Below are 20,623 nucleotides of genomic sequence, written 5' to 3'. Positions count from 1 at the left end.
GTTTAACCAAAATATGCCGCAAGATCTAGAATTGGCTTGTTTATCCCATAAAATAGGTTCACTGTTGTAAGCCAACTTTTTTTCTTTCTGAATTTAAACCCAGGAATTTTGCTTAACTTCTCATGGAAAATGTCTAATTTTACTAAGCTTTAGGATTTCAAACTAACGCTACATGATCTGATGTTTGTGGCGCACACCTTTTTAATGTCACTCAATTCCAGGCTGAGTACCTGGTGGTGACTACTGAGACCAGCAGGTGTCAGGTCAGCGACTAGAGATGTTGGGGCCTGTGAATACAAACGCGTTGATTTACTTGGCTCAAACTTTGGCTCCTGTATAGATTTTAGGCCATTGACAAATGTCTTTCTAACCCAACCTACACCCCCTCACATCCTTATTTCCAAAAGCATTTCCCCTGGCCATTCAGCATACAGTATACTATGTTTACTTCTTACAAAGGAGGATGAAATGTTTGGTACACAGAGGCACTAAGCTTCCTGTTAAACACTGGTGTTTCTGTTACCATATGGCCTCTCCCCAGTGAGAACCTTACTGAATAGAATTGCAGCTTATAGAATTTTTGTTTTGACTCGTGCAACTGATTCGAGATGACACAATTCCTTTTTATACAGATTTCTCTTGTAGTAATCCTCATGGCTGAGCATAACGTAATCGTAACTATATTAAGATCTTGAGGTATGTCATGGTTTGTGGGAGCTTAATGCTTCTGCATTGCTTGTTTGGGGTTTTAGGCTGGGTTTCCGTACAGCACTTTGAGATATCAGCTGGTCTAAGAAGCGATTTAAATGCACTTTGCCCTCTCTACTGCAGATATTCCAGGAGTTGAAGAGCAGTGACATTGCCAAAAGCTTTCGGAAGGCCATTAACAGGAAGGAGGGGATCCTGGCCATAGGTGGGACATCTACACAGTCCAGCGAGGGAACGCAACACTCCTTCTCTGGTGAGCTGCTCACAGCATCTCCTACCACTTCTGTCATTGTGCTACAGTATGTTGTATTGCATATATGTAGGGTCTTTGCTTTAATCTAGGGGAACCTTACTCATGAGTTTAGGTAGATGCTTTGTTTCTCTTTTGTAGTGTATTGATTAGCCAATCGAAAACAATAACTGGGTTTCTGGGATGTCATAAAGATTATTCCTGTGTAGTGACAAATCATGTGTATGAAGCAGTGGAGGCTACTCAGATGAGGAAGGGGAGGTCAATTATCGGTGAATTTCATAAAAATAGGTAATATTAAAGCTTTCTTTGGGGATAACTATTTAAAATATATTAATCACCAAATAATTGATTAAAACAGTTTTGCAATGGTCTACAGTAGCCTCAACAGCACTCTGTAGGGTAGCACCACGGTGTAGCTGGAGGATAGATGGTTTCCGTTCTCCTCTGGGTACATTGATTTCAATACAAAACCTAGTAGGCTCTTGGGTCTCAACCCTTCCATAGACTTACACAATTGACAACTTCAGGATGTCCTCCAAACTCCGATCATTGCTTTTGGCTGGACAAAAGGTCAGTTAAAGCTGCAATCAGGATCAGATAATGAATCTAGTACTAAAAGCACAAGCTACAGTTGGTAGTGTGTGTATATAATGTGGTGAGAAGTTGTCTGAGACAATGGTTGAGCAGTTTTAAAAGAATACATTTCTTCAAAAATGGAAGAGGTAGCTAGTTTAGCCTACTCAAACACCTGACTCGGAGGGCTCCTGTGTTAGCTAGCATACTGTTCTTCAACACTGACATTTTTCCAAGGTAAGAATTTGGTTTTATACATTTTTTGCAACCGGGGCCCACCGGTGTGACTGCTAAAGTGTTTGATGACTGTACTGCATGATTTGTAGCGGGTTTACTAATGCGTTATATTAGCGTGTTTGACTATGACGTTATGTCATGTGGTGGCAACTATGTAGGCTCTGTCTAGCTGTTATGATATTTGGTTTAAAGGTTTTCAACAGATCAGACAGCTGAGGTCCACAAGCGATGGGGAAAGGTGAGGAATTACAACAAGCAAAGTGATCATTCTGTTTGTTGCTGCTATGAAAGTGAACTGCATTTGTGTGATCAGGGGTGTATTCATTCTGCAGTTTCTGTTAGTTTCTTAAACAGAATGGCGATTAACATACCTGAATTTGTCCAATAGAAACTCTCGTTTTCAACTGCACTAATGATTATGCCCTAGATCAGCTAGATGCAGGAAAGTGTGTGTGCGCAGGACGGTGTTGAATGTGTCACTGTCACCCTGATTACTAAACATTACATTCATTCAAGTTGAATTTTAACTTTCATTCATAGGCTAGGTTGTAGCAACCTCATGATGGGTATAGGGAAATTTGAGTATCATGTAGTAGGTTATATCTATTGATGTTACCTTGAGCTGGGTGAATGGAATTTGATATTTTATTTCACCTTTAAACAGGTAGGCTAGTTTAACTCTTTGGCAACTGCGACCTAGTCAAAATAAGGCAAAGCAGTTTGACACATGCAATCAATAATACAGTAGGAAAATCTATATATAGCATGTGCAAATGGGGTAGGATAAGAGTTAAGGCAATAAATACGCCATGGTGGTAGAGTAATTACAATATAGCAATTAAACACTGGAATGTTAAGCTGTGCAGAATGTGCAAGTAGAGATACTGGGGTGCAAAGGAGCAAAATAAATACAGTATTGGGTAGATTGGATGGGCTGTTTACAGATGAGCTATGTGCAGTGATCTGAGAGTTGCTCTGGCACTTAAAGCTAGTGATGGAGGTCCGTCTCCAGCTTCAGATTTTTGCAGTTTGTGCCTGTCATTGGCAGTAGATAACTGGAAGGAAAGGAGACCAAAAGAAGGATTGGCTTTGGGGGTGACCAGTGTGAGAGACCTGCTGGAGCGCGTGCTACAGGTGGGTGCTGCTCTGGTGAGCTGAGGGAAGGCGGGACTTTACCTAGCAGAGACTTGTAGAATACCTGGAGCCAGTGGGTTTGGTGACGAGTATGAAGCGAGGGCCAGCCGTCGAGAGCATACAAGTTGAATTGGTGGGTAGTATATGGGGCTTTGACAAAACAGATGGCACTGTGATAGAGAACATCCAATTTGCTGAGTAGAGTGTTGGAGGCTATTTTGTAAGTGACATCGAAGTCGAGGATCAGTAGGATACCCTTGTAAAACTGACTATGTTTGGCAGCATGAGTGAAGGATGCTTTGTTGTGAAATAGGAAGCCGATTCTAGATATAATTTTGGATTGGACATGTTTAATGTGAGTCTGGAAGGAGAGTTTAGTCTAACCAGACACCTAGGTATTTGTAGTTGTCCACATTTTCTAAGTCACAACCGTCCAGAGTAGTGATGCTGGGCGGGCGGGCAGGTGCGGGCAGTGATCGGTTGAAGAGCATGCATTTAGTTTTACTTGCATTTTAAGAGCAATTGGAGGCCACGGAAGGAGAGTTGTATGGCATTGAAGCTCATCTAGAGGTTAGTTTAGTGTCCAAAGAAGGGCCAGGTGTATACACAATGGTGTCATCTGCGTGGAGGTGGATCAGACAATCACCAGCAGCAAGAGCGACAGATGTATACAGAGAAAAGAGTTGGCCTGAGAATTGAACCCTGTGGCACCCCCATAGAGACTGCCAGAGGTCTGGACAACAGGCCCTCCGATTTGACACACTGAATTCTGTCTGAGAAGTAGTTGGTGAGCCAGGCGACGCAATCATTTGAGAAACCAAGGCTGTTGAGTCTGCCAATAAGAATGTTGTGATTGACAGTTGAAATCCTTAGCCAGGTCGATGAATATCGATGGTGGTTATGATATCGTTTAGGACCTTGAGTGTGGCTGAGGTGCACCCATGACCAGCTCTGAAACCAGATTGCATAGCAGAGAAGGTACGGTGAGATTTAAAATGTTTTAAGCTGTTTGTTAACTTGGCTTTCAAAGACCTTAGCAAGGCAGGGTAGAATAGATTTAGGTCTGTAGCAGTTTGGGTCTAGTGTCTCCCCCTTTTGAAGAGGGGGATGACTGTGGCAGCTTTCCAATCTGTGAATCTCAGACGATACGAAAGAGGTTGAACAGGTTAGTAATAGGGGTTGCAACAATTTCAGCAGATAATTTAAGAGGGTCCAGATTATCTATCTCTGCTGATTTTGTAGGGGTTCAGATTTTGCAGCTCCTTCAGAACATCAGCTATTTGGGTTGGGGAGATTTGGGTGAGTTATGTGGAGTGCAGGGCTGTTGACTGGGGTCGCCAGGTGGAAAGCATGGCCAGCTGTAGAAAAATGCTTATTGAAATTCTCTTGTGGATTTATTGGTGATAAGTGTTTCCTAGCCTCAGGGCAGTTGGGAGGTGCTCTTATGCTCCATGGACTTTAGTGTCCCAGAACTTTTTGTAGTTTGTGCTACAGGATGCAAATTTCTGTTAGGAAAGCAAAGGCTAGCTTTTTCAAACTCCCTGTGTATTTGTTCCTAACTTCCCTGAAAAGTTGCGTATCACGGGGGCTGTTCGACGCTAATGCAGAACGCCACAGGATGTTTTTGCGCTGGTCAAGGGCAGTCGGGTCTGGAGAGAACCAAGGACTATATCGGTTCCTGGTTCTACATTTTTTGAATGGTGCATGCTTATTTAAGATGTTGAGGAAAGCACTTTTAAAGAATCAGTCATCCTCTACTGACGGAGTGAGGTCAATATCCTTCCAGGATACCCGCGCCAGGTCGACTAGAAAGGCCTGCTCACAAGTGTTTTTAGGGAGCGTTTGACAGTGAGGGGTGGTTGTTTAACCGCAAACTAATTACGGATGCAGGCAATGAGGCTGAGGTCTTGGTTGAAGACAGCGGAGGTGTATTTGGAGGGCAGGTTGGTTAGGATGAAATCTGAGGGTGCCCCTGTTTACGGATTTGGGGTTGCATCTGGTGGGTTCATTGATAATTTGTGTGCGATTTAGGGCATCTAGCTTATATTGTAGGATGGCTGAGGTGTTAAGCATGTCACAGTTTAGGTCACCTAGCAGCACAAGCTTTTAAGATAGATATGGGGGGGGCAGGCAATCAATTCACATCGTGTCCAAGGCACAGCTGGGGGCAGAGGGTGGTCTATAGCAAGCGGCAACAGTGAGAGACTTGTTTCTGGAAAGATGGATTTTTAAAAGTAGAAGTTCGAGATGATAGTACGACAGAGTTCTATCTCTGCAGTAGATTGCAACACCGCCCCCTTTGGCAGTTCTATCTTGTCAGAAAATGTTAGGGATGGGGTTTTGGTGGACTTCCTAAGCCTGGATTCAGACACGGCTAGGACATCCAGGTTGGCCGAGTGTGCTAAAGCAGTGAATAAAACGGGGGGGAAGCTTCTAATGTTAACATGCGTGAAACCAAGGCTTTTACGGTTACAGAAGTCAACAAATGAGAGCACCTGTGGAGTAGGAGTGGAGCTAGGCACTGCAGGGCCTGGATTCACCTCTACATCACCAGAGGAAAAGAGGAGGAGTAGGATAAGGGTACGGCTAAAGGCTAACAGGACTGGTTGCTTAGTGCGTTCAGAGCAGAGAGTAAAAGGAGCAGGTTTCTGGGCATGAGAGACTAGATTCAAGGCATAATGTACAGACAGATGTATGGTAGGATGTGAGTACTTTGGAGGTAAACCTAGGCATTGAGTAATGATGAGAGATTGTCTCTAGAGACGTTTATACCAGGTGATGTCACCGCATATGTGGGAGGTGGAACTAAATGGTAGGTTAAGGAATATTGAGCAGGGCTAGAGGCTCTACAGTGAAATAAGATGATCTCTAACCAGGACAGTAATAGACAAGGCATATTGATATTAGGGAGAGGCATGCGTAGCCGGGTGATCAATAGGGGTCCAGTGAGGGGTTGGGCTGGCTGGAGACACAGCGATTCAGACAGCTAGCAGGCCGGGGCTGAATGACAGTCATCCAATATACTGTATTTGAAATGATAAAATGTTTTATCGTCCTCCCTCATTTTAAACGGCACCGACCGCCACTTATGATGTGGTGCTAGTTGTTGACTTGGTGTTTCTCTGTGCTGCCCTATGCAGAGGAGGAACGGTACGCTTTTGTCAACTGGATAAACACAGCACTGGAGAATGACCCTGACTGCAAGCACGCCCTGCCCATGGACCCCAACTCAGACTCCCTCTTCAAGTCCCTGGGCGACGGCATCGTTCTTTGGTGAGACCATAGATTTATATAATTGTGTTCTGTATAATTCCTGCCCTTCAAGCCTTACAGCCCCTAATACAGCTATTTTTCCTTACACGTGGTGGTTTGAAATGGGGCATACCTCTGTGTCTTCCAACATTAGGACCCCTCATAAACCAGCTGTTTATGTGCTCCTGTAGTAAAATGATCAACTTGTCGGTGCCAGACACGATTGACGAGAGGACCATAAACAAGACAAAACTGACACCGTTCACAATACAGGTCCTTACAAACTCAACCAAACTGGTCATATACTGTAGTTGACTGAGTGATTGTTAGATTTAGTCATTCCACCCCATGCTATTGTAAAGATATGACAGTAATTATCTGTTTAATTTACATATGTGGGAGGCCTTGTTTCTCTTTCGTGAACGGTACTTCAAAACGGTCTTTGTTTCTGTTCGTCCTACAGGAGAATCTGAACCTTGCTCTGAACTCTGCCTCTGCCATTGGCTGCCATGTAGTGAACATCGGGGCTCTGGACCTTAGGGAAGGGAAGCCCCACCTGGTGCTGGGCCTGCTGTGGCAAATCATCAAGATCGGCCTGTTCGCTGACATCGAGCTCAGCAGGAATGAAGGTGAGGGGCTTTCACAGCACTATCACATCTTTGGTGACTCATGAACCTGGTATTTAACCATTTTATTCCTCATCATGGTACATTGACTTATTAGAAGGATCAAAGGTGTCTTTTTATGTCTGGTAGTCTGTCCTCAGTTTTGACATACCTTTTTTTTTCTGGCTGAAGACCTCTGGTCAGTGAGTTGCGGTGATGTAGCTGACTATGTCCTGTGACCCTGTCTCCTTCAGCCCTGGCTGCTCTGCTGAGGGATGGAGAGACCTTGGAGGACTTGATGAAGCTGTCTCCAGAGGAGCTGCTGCTGCGCTGGGCTAACTTCCACCTGGAGAACGCAGGCTGGGAGAAAATCAGTAACTTCAGCTTGGACATCAAGGTATGGATGTGTAAAATCCATGTACAGTGACTTCAATGTATTTTCACCCCTTTACTTTTTCCAAATTTTGTTATCACAAAGTTAAATTAAAATGGATTTAATTGTTTTTTTGTCAATGACCTACACAATTCTCTCAGTGGAAGAAAATAATCTTGACTAGATAAGTATTCAACCACCTGAGTCAGTACATGTCAAAATCACCTTTGGCAGCTATGAGTCATTCTGGGTTAGTCTCTGAGCTTTCCACACCTGATTGTGCAAATTCTTCAAGCTTAGTCAAATTGGGTGTTGGGTGCAGATTTCAGTCAAAACTGTTAGGCTATTGTCCTGCTGAAAGGTAAATTCATCTCCCAGTGTCTGGTGGAAAGCAGACTGAAGCAGATTTTCCTCTAGAATTTTGACAGGTGCTTAGTTCCATTATGTTTCTCTTTTTTTTAAATCCTGAAACACCCAAGTCCTTAACAATTACAAGCATACCCATAACATGATGCTACCACCACTATGCTTGAAAATTATGGAGCGTGGTACTCGATAATGTATTGGATTTGCCCCATAACTTTTTATTTGGCAAAAAGTGAATTGCTTATTCACATTTTCTGCAGTATTACCCTAGTTTCCTTTTCACTCTTAATTTGGTTAGTATTGTGGAGTAACTACAATGTTGAGCCAACCTCACTTTTCTCCTACCATTAAATTGTAGCATTTTCCTTCTTCTCTAGCAACCGAGTTAGGAAGCACGCCTGTATCTTTGTATTGACTGGGTGTGTTGATACATCATCCGAAGTGTAAAAGGTTGACCATGCTAAAGGGCATAGTCAAAGTCTGCTACCAATAGGTGCCCTTTGAGGCATTGGAAAACCTTGTGTTTGAATATGTGTTTGACATTCATTGCTCGACTGAGGGCCCTTACAATTATCTGTATGTGTGGGGTACAGAGATGAGGTAATCATTCAACTCATGTTAAACACTATTGCACAAAGAGTGAGTCCATGCAACTTATGTGACTTGTTAAGCAAATTGTTAATCCTAAACTTATTTAGGCTTGCCTTAACAAAGGGGTTGAATAGTTATTGGCTTAAGTTTTTTTTTTTAGTTTGTATAACTGTCAAAAAACAATTACACTTTGATATTAGGGGGTTATGCCAGTGACAAATCTCAATTTAATACATTTTAAATTTAGGCTGTAATGCCACAATGTGTAAGAAATCAAGGGGTGTGAACTGTCTTTATGGTTCATGTAATACTATTCTCGTCTTCACAAAGAAGTGTTGGAACAATAGCTAAATAAAATAATGATGAATGTGCCTCAAACAAGGCTTTATCCAAATCTGGACTCTTAAATGTTTGCTTTGAAAGAATAGAAGGTTCTCTGTAATGTTGAATTTTTTATATATTATGCCTGTGCTTTGATATCTGACTGACACTTTTCTTTAGCGGACAGACCTTTCAACATGTAAAGTTACTTTTTAGAGCAACTTCCTTACTGTATAGGAATTGACGATAGCTTAATTTGTCATGGTCATTGTACTGTAATATTTTCTTTCAAAGTCATTGTACTGTAATATTTCCTGTCATGGTCATTGCATACTTGTCCATTTGTGTTCCCATGTGGCCTGCACAGCCTTGTATCTCAGTGTGCTTGTTTTTTTTTTTTTTTCAATGCTGAGATTGAAACAAGATTTCTGTTTCAGGACTCCAGAGCCTATTTCCACCTCCTCATCCAAATCTCCCCCAAATGCACAGAGGAAGACCAGCCACACACAGACATCAGCATGGCAGGCTTCAGTGTAAGCACTTTTACGGCAAATATACAAATCCCATACACAGATAACATGGCTAAGAAGATTCAGAAGGGATACATGAAATGTCATTAGCATGACCCTGTGGTGTCTGTCCTGTAGGAGAAGGATGACCTGAAGAGGGCAGAGAACATGCTTCAGCAGGCTGACAGGCTGGACTGTCGCCAGTTTGTCACACCAGCTGACGTAGTCTCTGGCAACCCCAAACTCAACTTGGCCTTTGTGGCCAATCTCTTCAACAAGTACCCGTCTCTCACCAAGCCTGAGGGAGAGGGCATTGACTGGGGCCTGCTGGAAGGTGGTGTTGAGCTAGTCTGTTGGTCATGAGGTTGCTGTGTGCTTTCTGTTCAGTATATATTGTACTCCCCTAGACCTTAAAATCACTCAACAGCTCTATTTTCTATTTAGGTGAGACACGAGAAGAGGGAACATTCCGGAACTGGATGAATTCCCTGGGCGTGAACCCACATGTCAATCATCTGTATGGGTATGTACCAAATTCAACTAATGACTTACATGAAAAATTAAACTGCCAATGACCTACTGCTCATAACATGCTCCCTACCAGTGGTGTTCTTTGGCTTTATTATCAATGAGTAACCTAAATAAGTAGCTTTACTCTATAGAGACCTAGCAGACGCCTTGGTCATCCTTCAGCTTTATGAAAAGATAAAAGTACCCGTTGACTGGACCAACAAAGTCAACAAGCCACCATATCCCAAGATTGGGACAAACATGAAAAAGGTTGACTATATTGTCATATAAAATCTATTTTCCTCCATTTTTACTTTGAAAGAATGCTAAATAATACTGCAGAACTGACTGTTTTCAACCAATTCCAGTTCTAGAGAGGGACTAATTTTGTGTTTCTCTTGATTCCTACTGTGTTTTGTCTGCTCGCAGTTGGAGAACTGCAACTATGCAGTGGATCTGGGAAAGATGACGGCCAAGTTTTCTCTGGTTGGCATTGGTGGGCAGGACCTGAATGATTGCAACGCCACCCTGACGCTGGCTCTGCTGTGGCAGCTCATGAGGAGGTGAGTCTTGGCACTTGCTTAGATCAATATGTAACATATTGTTTTATAACCAGGGATAAAATATGTAGTTCTTATTTCTGGTTGTTTATGGAAACAGAGCACAGGTAAAATAAAGATCCAGGGTGAGGGCTGAATGGAACATTTTTACCCCGATTGTCTTTTCGTCAGTCATATACTGTCAAATATTTTGCCAATCTTATTTGTTTCCTGAAACCAAAAATATGCTGCTCCAATTTTAACTTTGCATTGTTACTTCAATACCCAGAAGTCGTTATTTTATCATTTGTCCAGCTAGGCATGGTTATGGGCTGAAGTAGGTGGTGCGTAGAATTCCCAGTTTGTTCTGTTACAGTACTACGATCTGTGGTGGTACTGTCAGCGATATTTGACATGCTTTCACATGCGGTTGCTTTACAGTAAATCAGGGTCATAAGAGAAGGCAGCATATGGCAAAATGTTTTGTAAACCTGGCCCCCAGGCAACAGCACTGGAATATTGTCCTTGTTAGTTCTTAAGCAGATCTTGATGAATAAGTTGATTTTCCATTTACTCTTGCCTGATCTTCAGTGACTGCATGCTAACCACTGCTGAGTGCACCAGAAACTGGTCAATATACTAGCTAACACTTGACATCTCTCCTAGATATACTCTGAATGTACTAGAGGACTTGGGAGATGGCCAGATGGCTAATGATGACGACATTGTCAAATGGGTCAATACAACCTTGTCAAAGGCGGGGAAAACAACCAAGATCTCAAGCTTCAAGGTTTGTCAAGCTATATATATATATATATATATATATATACACACACACACACAGTGGGGCAAAAAAGTATTTAGTCAGCCACCAATTGTGCAAGTTCTCCCACTTAAATAGATGAGAGGCCTGTAATTTTCATAGGTACACTTCAACTATGACAGACAAAATGAGAAAACAATCCAGAAAAATCACATTGTAGGATTTTTAATGAATTTATTTGAAAAGAGCTGTCAAAGGACACCAGAAACAAAATTGTAGACCTGCACCAGGCTGGGAAGACTGAATCTGCAATAGGTAAGCAGCTTGGTTTGAAGAAATCAACTGTGGGAGCAATTATTAGGAAATGGAAGACATACAAGACCACTGATAAGCTCTCTTGATCTGGGGCTCCACGCAAGATCTCACCCCGTGGGGTCAAAATGATCACAAGAACGGTGAGCAAAAATCCCAGAACCACACGGGGGGACCTAGTGAATGACCTGCAGAAAGCTAGGACCAAAGAAACAAAGCCTACCATCAGTAACGCACTACGCCGCCAGGCACTCAAATCCTGCAGTGCCAGACGTGTCCCCCTGCTTAAGCCAGTACATGTCCAGGCCCGTCTGAAGTTTGCTAGAGAGCATTTGGATGATCCAGAAGATTGGGAGAATGTCATATGGTCAGATGAAACCAAACTATAACTTTTTGGTAAAACCTCAACTCGTGTTTGGAGGACAAAGAATGCTGAGTTGCATCCAAAGAACACCATACCTACTGTGAAGAATGGGGGTGGAAACATCATGCTTTGGGGCTGTTTTTCTGCAAAGGGACCAGGACGACTGATCCGTGTAAAGGAAAGAATGAATGGGGCCACGTATCGTGAGATTTTGAGTGAAAACCTCCTATCAGCAAGGGCATTGAAGATGAAACGTGGCTGGGTCTTTCAGCATGACAATGATCCCAAACACACCGCCCGGGCAACAAAGGAGTGGCTTCGTAAGAAGCATTTCAAAGTCCTGGAGTGGCCTAGCCAGTCTCCAGATCTCAACCCCATAGAAACTCTTTGGAGGGAGTTGAAAGTCTGTTGCCCAGCAACAGCCCCAAAACATCACTGCTCTAGAGGAGATCTGCATGGAGGAATGGGCCAAAATACCAGCAACAGTGTGTGTGAACCTTGTGAAGACTTACAGAAAACATTTGACCTCTGTCATTGCCAACAAAGGGTATATAACAAAGTATTGAGAAACTTTTGTTATTGACCAAATACTTATTTTCCACTATAATTTGCAAATAAATTCATAAAAAATCCTACAGTGATTTTTCTGGATTTTTTCTTCTCATTTTGTCTGTCATAGTTGAAGTGTACCTATGATAAATGACAGGCCTCATCTTTTTAAGTGGGAGAACTTGCACAATTGGTGGCTGACTAAATACTTTTTTTGCCCCACTTTGTGTGTGTATGTATGTTCTATTTTCTAAAATACTTTTCTTTCTTAGTTATTTGACAGTTTTAGTGTGCATCTGTACTGTAGTGATACTTAGTCAATACATCTAGTCAGCAGACCTAATGTGACACCACAAATTCTGACACAGTACTTGAACTGATTTCCGAAGCGGGTATTTAACACGGTCTTCTCCCCTTGTTTGTCAGGACAAGGAGATCAGCAACAGTTTACCAGTGGTGGACCTGATTGATGCCATCCAACCTGGCAGCATCAGCTATGACCTGGTCAAGACTGGCAGCCTAGCAGCTGAGGACAAGTTGGAGAATGCCAAGTAAGACTTCCACTGATGAACCTGTCCAGACAAACTTTGATATGGGTTAGTGACCTATAATAAGAATTCAAGCTTCAATTTCTTACTGGTTTTTGCTATACTTCCTGTTAACCTGAAATATGGGGGTTGTGAAGTGCCTTTGAAAGTATTCACACTCCTGGACTTTTTCCATATTTTGTTACAGCCTGAATTTAAAATTGATTAAATTGAGATTTTGTCACTGGCCTACACACAATACCCCATAATGTCAAAGTGAAATAATGTTTTTCAAAAAATTTACAAACTAATTAATTAAAAATGAAAGCTGAAATGTCTTGTCAACTATTCAGCCCCTTTTTGTTATGGCAAGACTAAATGCGTTCAGGAGTAAATATTTGAATAACAAGTCACATAAGTTAGACTCTGTGCAATAATAGTGAGTAACATCATTTTTGAATGACTACCTCATCTCTGTACCCCAAACTCAGAATTATCTGTAAGGTCCCTCAGTCGAGCAGTGAATTTCAAACAGATTCAACCACAAAGACCAGGGAGATTTTCCAATGTATTGCATAGGACACCTTAAAGAAGACATTGACTATCCCGTTGCGTTGTTGAAGTCATTAATTACATGTTGGATGGTGTATCAATACACCCCGTCACTACAAAGACGAAGGTGTCCTTCCTAACTCAGTTGCCGGAGAGGAAGGAAACCACTCAGATTTCACCAGAGACCAATGGTGACTTTAAAACAGTTTAATGGCTGTGATATAAGAGGATGGATCAACAATTTTGTAGTTACTCCACAATACTAATTGATAGAGCAAAAAGGAATCCTGTGCAGAATAAAATATTTAAACAGCATCCTGTTTGCGTTAAGTAATACGGCAAAAAATGTGGCAAAGCTGTTAACATTTTGTCCTGAATACAAAGCGTTATGCATGTTTGCGGCAAATACAACACTCAGTACCACACTCCATAATTTCAAGCATAGTGGTGGCGGCATCATGTTATGGGCATGCTTGTAATCGTGAAGGACTGGAGTTTTTCAGGGTAAGTAGAAATGGAATGGAGCTCAGCACAGGTGAAATCCTATAGGAAACTCTGGTTCAGTCTGCTTTCCACCAGACACTGGAAGATGAAGTCACCTTTCTGCAGAACAATAACCTGAAACACAAAGCCAAATATTGCTTCCCAAGACATTGAATGTGGCTGAGATAGCTCTGAGTGGTTGTCTAGCAATGAACAACAACCAATTTGACAGCTTGAAGAATAAAAAATGTAATAATGAGTGGGCAAATGTTGCACAATCCAGGCGTGGAAAGCTCTTTGAGACTTAAGGCACTGCGTGGTCAACCGGACATATGCATTGGCAATGCAACATTTACGGTGATACGGCCTCTGTAGAAGTCAGAGCAGTCATACTACTTGCACTTCGCAGAGCAGCTTTTAGGGAGGGTGTGTGTTCAGAGTATTCAGACCCCTTGACTTTTTCTACATTTTGTTTAGCCTTATTCTAAAATGTATTAAATGGTTTTTTTCACCCATCAATCTACACGCAATAAACCATAATGACAAAGCAAAAACAGGTTTTTAGGCCTCCCGATATGGCGCAGTGGTCTAAGGCACTGCATCGTGCTAGAGGCGTCACTACAGATCTGGGCTGTGTTGCAGCCGGCTGCAACCGCAAGACCTGAGGTGGCGTACAATTGGCCCAGCATCGCCCGGGTTAGGGGAGGGTTTGGCCTGCCGGGATGTCCTTGTCGCTAGAGCGTGATGGGACTCCTGTGGCGGGCTGGACGCATGCATGCTGACACGGTCGCCAGTTGGACGGCGCTTCCTCTGACACATTGGTGCGGTTGGATACCTGGTTAAGTGAGCAGTGTCAAGAAGCAGTACTGCTTGGTGAGAAAAAGGGTTAAAATTTTTCTTGGTGCAAATTGATTCAAAATAAACATCACATTTGTATAAGTATTCAGATCCTTTAAGTACTTCGTTGAAGCACCTTTGGCTGCTATTACAGCCTCGAGTCTTGGGTATGACGACTACAATCTTGGCACACCTGTATTTGGGGAGATTCTTCTCTGCAGAGCCGTTCAAGCTTGGTCAGATTGTATAGGGAGCATCGCTGCTCAACTATTTTCAGGTCTCTCCAGAGATGTTCAATCAATCGGGTTCAAGTCTGAGCTCTGGCTTAGCCACTCAAGGGAATTCAGAGACTTGTCCCAGGTGGCCTTGGCTGTGGGGTTAAGGTCGTTGTCCTGTTGGAAGATTAACTTTGGCCCCAGTCTGAGGTTCTGAGCGCTCTGGTGCAGGTTTTCATCAAGGATCTCGCTGTACTTTGCTTTGTTAATCTTTCCCTCGATCGATCCTGACTAGTCTCCCTGTCCCTGCCGTGATCCTGACTAGTCTCCCTGTCCACCATACTTCACCGTAGGGATAGTGGCAGGTTTCCTCCTGATGTGACGCTTGGCATTCAGGCCAAAGAGTTCAGTCTTGTTTTCATCAGACCAGAGAATCTTGTTTCTCATGGTCTTAAGTCCTTTGGGTGCCTTTTGGCAAAATCCAAGCAGCCGGTTGTGCCTCTCATTGAGAATTGGCTGCCATCTGGCCACTCTACCATGAAAGTCTGATTGGTGGAGTACTGCGGAGATGTTGTCCTGGAAGGTTCTCCCATCTCTACAGAAGAACTCTGGAGGTCTGGAAGAGTTGCCATCAGGTTCTTGTTCACCTCTCTGACCGAGATCCTTCTCCCCGGGCGGCCACTTCTAAGAATCTAATTTTATTTGTCACATACACATACACATGGTTAGCAGATGTTAATGCGAGTGTAGCGAAATGCTTGTGCTTCTAGTTCCGACAATGCAGTAATAACCAACAAGTAATCTAACAATTTCACAACTACCTTATACACACACACAAGTCTAAACGGATGATAAAGATATATGAATGAGTGATGGTACAGTATGGCATAGGCAAGATGCAGTAGATGGTATCGAGTACAGTATATACCCTACATTACTCAGCTCATATGTATGTAAACATATTAACGGGCATTGTTTAAAGTGGCTAGTGATACATTTTTTACATAAATTTTCCATTTTTAAAGTGGCTGGAGCTGAGTCAGTATGTTGGCAGCAGCCACTCAATGTTAGTGGTGGCTGTTTAACAGTCTGGCCTTGAGATTGAAAAACAGCTTATGTCTCTCGGTCCCTGCTTTGATGCACCTATACTGACCTCGCCTTCTGGATGATAGTGGGGTGAACAGGCAGTGGCTCGGGTGGTTGTCCTTGATGATCTTTATGGCCTTCCTGTGACATCGTGTGGTGTAGGTGTCCTGGAGGGCAGGTAGTTTGCCCCCGGTGATGCGTTGTGCAGACCTCACTACCCTCTGGAGAGCCTTACGGTTGTGGGCGGAGCAGTTGCCGTACCAGGCGGTGATACAGCCCGACAGGATGCTCTCGATTGTGCATCTGTAGAAGTTTGTGTGCTTTTGGTGACGAGCAGAATTTCTTCAGCCTCCTGAGGTTGAAGAGGCGCTGCTGTGCCGCCTTCACCACGCTGTCTGTGTGGGTGGACCATTTCAGTTTGTCCATGATGTGTACGCCGAGGAACAAAACTTACTACTGTCCCGTCAATGTGGATAGGGGGGTGCTCCCTCAGCTGTTTCCTGAAGTCCACGATCATCTCCTTTGTTTTGTTGACATTGAATGTGAGGTTATTTTCCTGACACCACACTCCGAGGGCCCTCACCTCCTCCCTGTAGGCCGTCTCGTCGTTGTTGGTAATCAAGCCTACCACTGTAGTGTCTGCTAACTTGATGATTGAGTTGGAGGCGTGCATGGCCACGCAGTTGTGGGTGAACAGGGAGTACAGGAAAAGGCTCACTGCCCCCCCCCCCCCCCCTCCCCCTTTGTGGGGCCCCAGTGTTGAGGATCAGCGGGGTGGCAATGTTTCCTACCCTCATCACCTGGGGGCGGCCCGTCAGGAAATCCAGTACCCAGTTGTACAGGGCGGGGTCGAGACCCAGGTTCTCGAGCTTGATGACGAGTTTGGAGGGTACTATGGTGTTAAATGCTGAGCTGTAGTGAATGAACAGCTTTCTCACATAGGTATTCCTCTTGTCCAGATGGGTTAGGGCAGTGTGGTTGCTATTGCGTCGTCTGTGGACCTATTGGGGTGGTAAGCAAATTGGAGTGGGTCTAGGGTGTCAGGTAGGGTGGAGGTGATATGGTCCTTGACCAGTCTTAAATCACTTCATGAGGACGGAAGTGAGTGCTACGGGAAGGTAGTCGTTTAGCTCAGTTACCTTAACTTTCTTGGGAACAGGAACAATGGTGGCCCTCTTGAAGCATGTAGGAACAGCAGACTGGGATAAGGATTAATTGAATATGTCTGAACACACCAGCCAGCTGGTCTGCGCATGCTTTGAGGATGCGGCTGGGGATGCTGTCAGGGCCTGCAGCCTTGCGAGGGTTTTACTCACGTCGACTGCAGTGAAGGAGAGTCCGCATGTTTTGGTTGCAGGCCGTCTCAGTGGCACTGTATTGTCCTCAAAGCGAGCAAAGAAGTTGTTTAGTCTGTCTGGGCGCAAGACATCCTAGTCCGCGACGGGGCTCTTCTAGGAAGAGTCTTGGTGGTTCCAAACGTCTTCCGTTTCAGAATGGAGGCCACTGTGTTCTTGGACCTTCAATGCTGCAGAAATGTTTTAGTACACTTACCCAGATCTGTGCCTCGACACAATCCTGTCTCGGATCTCTACGTACAGTTCCTTCAACCTCATGGCTTGACATGCTATGTGAACTGTGGGACCTTTTTTTTTATGTCGATTGGTGTGTCCCCTTATAAATCATGTCCAATAAATTGAAATTACCACAGGTGGATGCTAAGTTGTAGAAACATCTCAAGGATGATCAATGGCAACTGAGCTCAATTTCAAGTCGCCTAGCAAAGGGTCAGAATGCTTATGTAAATGAGGTGTTTCTGTTCTATTTTTAATACATTTGCAACAACCTGTTTTGCTTTGTCATTATGGGGTATTGTGTTGAATAAGGTTGTAATGTAACCATGTTAGTGAAGGGATCTGAATACTTTCTAAATGCACTGTACAGGACCTCCTGCCCCCACCTACTGTCAACCAATCATGTCAATATGGAGCCCTCATTGTTACAAAATTTGAATGCAGTACGGAGCTCAATTTGGCCTCCGGAGGCTCCGCAGTTTCGTCACACAATCCATAGGAAGCCACCAACCAAATTTTCGGATAATTAGACTCAGAGCTATAAACGCTTAAAGTGTTGACTTGGTGTGAATACTTATGTAAATTAGATTTCAGTATTTCATTTTCAATGTCTATACATGTTTTCACTTTGTCATTTATGGGGTGTATATAGGCGGATGAGGTCTTCATTTTGAATTCAGACTGTAACACGAGGTGTATGAATACTTTAAAGGCACACTAATATATTAAGAAGTCATGCGAATGAATATTCAACAAATGTCAATGTCTTGTCATGCAAGAAAGTGCTGATCAATATTAAATGAAACCACTTATTTCTACTCTTAGATATGCCATTTCCATGGCGAGGAAGATCGGGGTGTGTGTCTACGCTCTCCCAGACGACCTGGTGGAGGTCAAGTCCAAAATGGTAATGACGGTGTTCGCATGCTTGATGGGCCGGGGGATGAAGTGGCCTTAACCAAGATGCTGTGTCACTTTGGCATCGACAAACTACCCACAAGCCATTTGCTTGATGAAGGGCGACCTGGGAATTTAGAAAGACGTGGAAGAAAATGTTACTAAAAGTGCCAGTGTTACTTCAACCTCGTTTTGAACAGCAATATGTTTGCACAATATTTTGTAGTATTCTTAAGTGAAGCCCATAGCATGTTTCTGAAGAAGACTAGGCCTGTTAGAGGACAACTTGGTATGTTACTTCTCAATATGTAACACTCCATTTGTTTCAGAATGCTGTATGGTATGTGCATTTTTACTGTTACTACTATATGCTTGCTGTTCACACTACATATTCATAACATCCCTTACAGTGGATGACAAGCTTTAACTTGGTTAAACTGAAATTGTGGAGTATTAACTTTCCCCTCTGCCCTATTGAAATGCAAGCATATATTTATAGCTGGTCTTGGCAACAGCTGCATATCTCTAAAACAGAAGCCATAAGGTCAAACCTTAGTAATGACCAAGCCTGAAGGGTATTCTGTTTCTGTTTTTTTCAATTATGCTAGCTAGTAAGCTGAAATGAGCTAGGTGTCTTGTCTAGCATTTTTGTATTGGACTAAAGATGTCTTACTCTGGAAGAAAGGGGGAGCTTACTGAGTTCAGTTTCATTCCTTTTCATTTTGTCTTGATGCTATATTCTGTTGCACAGTAAGGTTTCCACTTAATCTTTTGAATTCACCATGACCAAAAAATATAGCTGACATATTTCTGCATTCCATATAGTGGCGTTACCATACCAATGCGTTTTTGTCTAGTGTATAAATGTTTACTCTGCAGTGCTTTATACATAAAGAGAACAATAAATAAAACAATGCATACAAATCTGCTTTTTATTTGTACTTAGGCCTGTCTTTATTGCACAAATATAAATGCAATGATTTTAAAGATAGTTTATATAATGCTGTACAAAGGAAATCAGTTGACATTAATTTATGGATTTCACATGACTGAATACAGATAGGCATCTCTTGGTCACTTTTTTTTTTTTTTTGTGGCTCAGAAAACCAGTCAGTGTTTGGTGACCACTATTTGCTTTGTGTCGAGTTGATTGTGGCCTATGGAATGTTGTCCCACTCTTCAATGGCTGTGTGAAGTTGCTGGATATTGGCGGGAACTGGAACACGCTGTCGTACAGGTTCATCCTGAGTATCCCAAATATGCTCAATGGGTGACGTGTTTGCGTAAGCATGCCATTGAAGAACTGGGATGTGTACAGATCCTCAGGATCTCATCACGGTATCTCTGCAATCAAAATTGCCATAGATAAAAATGCAATTGTGTTCATTGTCTAGCGTATACCTGTCCATACCATAACCCCCACCTCCACCATGGTGCACAGTATTCACAACGTTGCCATCAGCAAACCGCTCGCCCACATGTGGTCTGGGGTTGAGGCCGGTTGGACGTACTGCCAAATTCTCTAATACAACACAGCCAGTTAATTTCTCTACCATAAACTTTCAATTATCTGGCAACAGCTCGGGTGGATGTTCCTACAGCCAGCATTCCAAAAGCACGCTCCCTCAAAACTTAAGATGTCTGTGGCATTATGCTGTGTGACAACTGCAGTGTCCTTTTATTGTCCCCAGCACAAGGTGCACCTGTGCTTTTTGAAGGTGTGAAACAATTTCTGGGAACTTATTTCAGGTCATGGGACCAACACTTTTACATGTGTTTTTGTTTAGTATACATTGTAGAACCTTATTTCATTCATGATCATAAAGTATTTGTCCCTTGACAAGCAGACAACATTAGCATAGTGATTGGTGGTTCTGTTTCATTGTGTGCTGCGGGGGGTCTGAAGGGATGTATGCTCTGTGGACTGTCTGCCTGCGGGCTTTTCTCTACACTGGAGGGAAAGAGTGATGGGGTTGCACCACCCTAGGATTTTTACTACAGTGCGGTTTACCAATTTACCCAAATACATTTGCTTACTTTTCTCCAGATACCAGCATGGTCTAGTTGCTTGCATTCACAAGTATCAATCCATAAAGTAACAATAGGCTGCTGTACAGTGATAGTGGAACTTCTGTGTTAGTTAGATGGATGTATTCTCCATCCATACAGAGGCGTTTTGGTGGAGTAGTGATTAATTCATGGTGAACCCAGATAGCAGATCATTGGATGCTGTTCACTAGTCTAGATTCTGGGAATGTTCTCAGCCACAAGCCCCTCAGGCTTTCTAAGCACTCCACTCAGACTGTGTTCACTAAGTTGAGACTGTCTGCCACAGTTTGTCAGAGAGCTCTGTGAGGGAGAAAGATGAGATGAGGGGATGGCAGACAGCTTTGGCTCTCATGGGCTTCATTATCTGGACTTGCAGGAACTAAATGCTACATTGAGGAGTCTACTTTGTCTATGTTAGTGTTCATTAGTGACTGAATCAAAAGGAAT

At 43.1% G+C, this 20,623-nt stretch overlaps 1 protein-coding gene across 1 annotated transcript in view; it reads left to right on the top strand.

Moving 5' to 3' along the window:
* LOC110537315 (plastin-3) overlaps window positions 1-19,052 on the top strand; it is a 30,706-nt gene extending 11,654 nt beyond the window's left edge. The window contains exons 4-16 of the mRNA XM_021623256.2: window positions 832-961; window positions 6,046-6,178; window positions 6,349-6,430; window positions 6,621-6,786; window positions 7,017-7,159; window positions 8,851-8,946; window positions 9,061-9,256; window positions 9,367-9,445; window positions 9,585-9,702; window positions 9,862-9,995; window positions 10,638-10,761; window positions 12,386-12,510; window positions 18,056-19,052. Coding sequence (XP_021478931.2) covers window positions 832-961; window positions 6,046-6,178; window positions 6,349-6,430; window positions 6,621-6,786; window positions 7,017-7,159; window positions 8,851-8,946; window positions 9,061-9,256; window positions 9,367-9,445; window positions 9,585-9,702; window positions 9,862-9,995; window positions 10,638-10,761; window positions 12,386-12,510; window positions 18,056-18,188 — 1,659 coding nt within the window. The 3' untranslated portion in view covers window positions 18,189-19,052. The remainder of the gene's footprint in view (window positions 1-831; window positions 962-6,045; window positions 6,179-6,348; window positions 6,431-6,620; window positions 6,787-7,016; window positions 7,160-8,850; window positions 8,947-9,060; window positions 9,257-9,366; window positions 9,446-9,584; window positions 9,703-9,861; window positions 9,996-10,637; window positions 10,762-12,385; window positions 12,511-18,055) is intronic.
* The last annotated feature ends 1,571 nt before the right edge of the window (window positions 19,053-20,623 follow it).

The sequence above is a fragment of the Oncorhynchus mykiss genome, chromosome 12, assembly GCF_013265735.2.
Source record: "Oncorhynchus mykiss isolate Arlee chromosome 12, USDA_OmykA_1.1, whole genome shotgun sequence".
NCBI lineage: Eukaryota > Metazoa > Chordata > Actinopteri > Salmoniformes > Salmonidae > Oncorhynchus > Oncorhynchus mykiss.
Note: the sequence above shows the minus strand (reverse complement) of the source record. Positions and strands in the feature narration are given on the sequence as shown.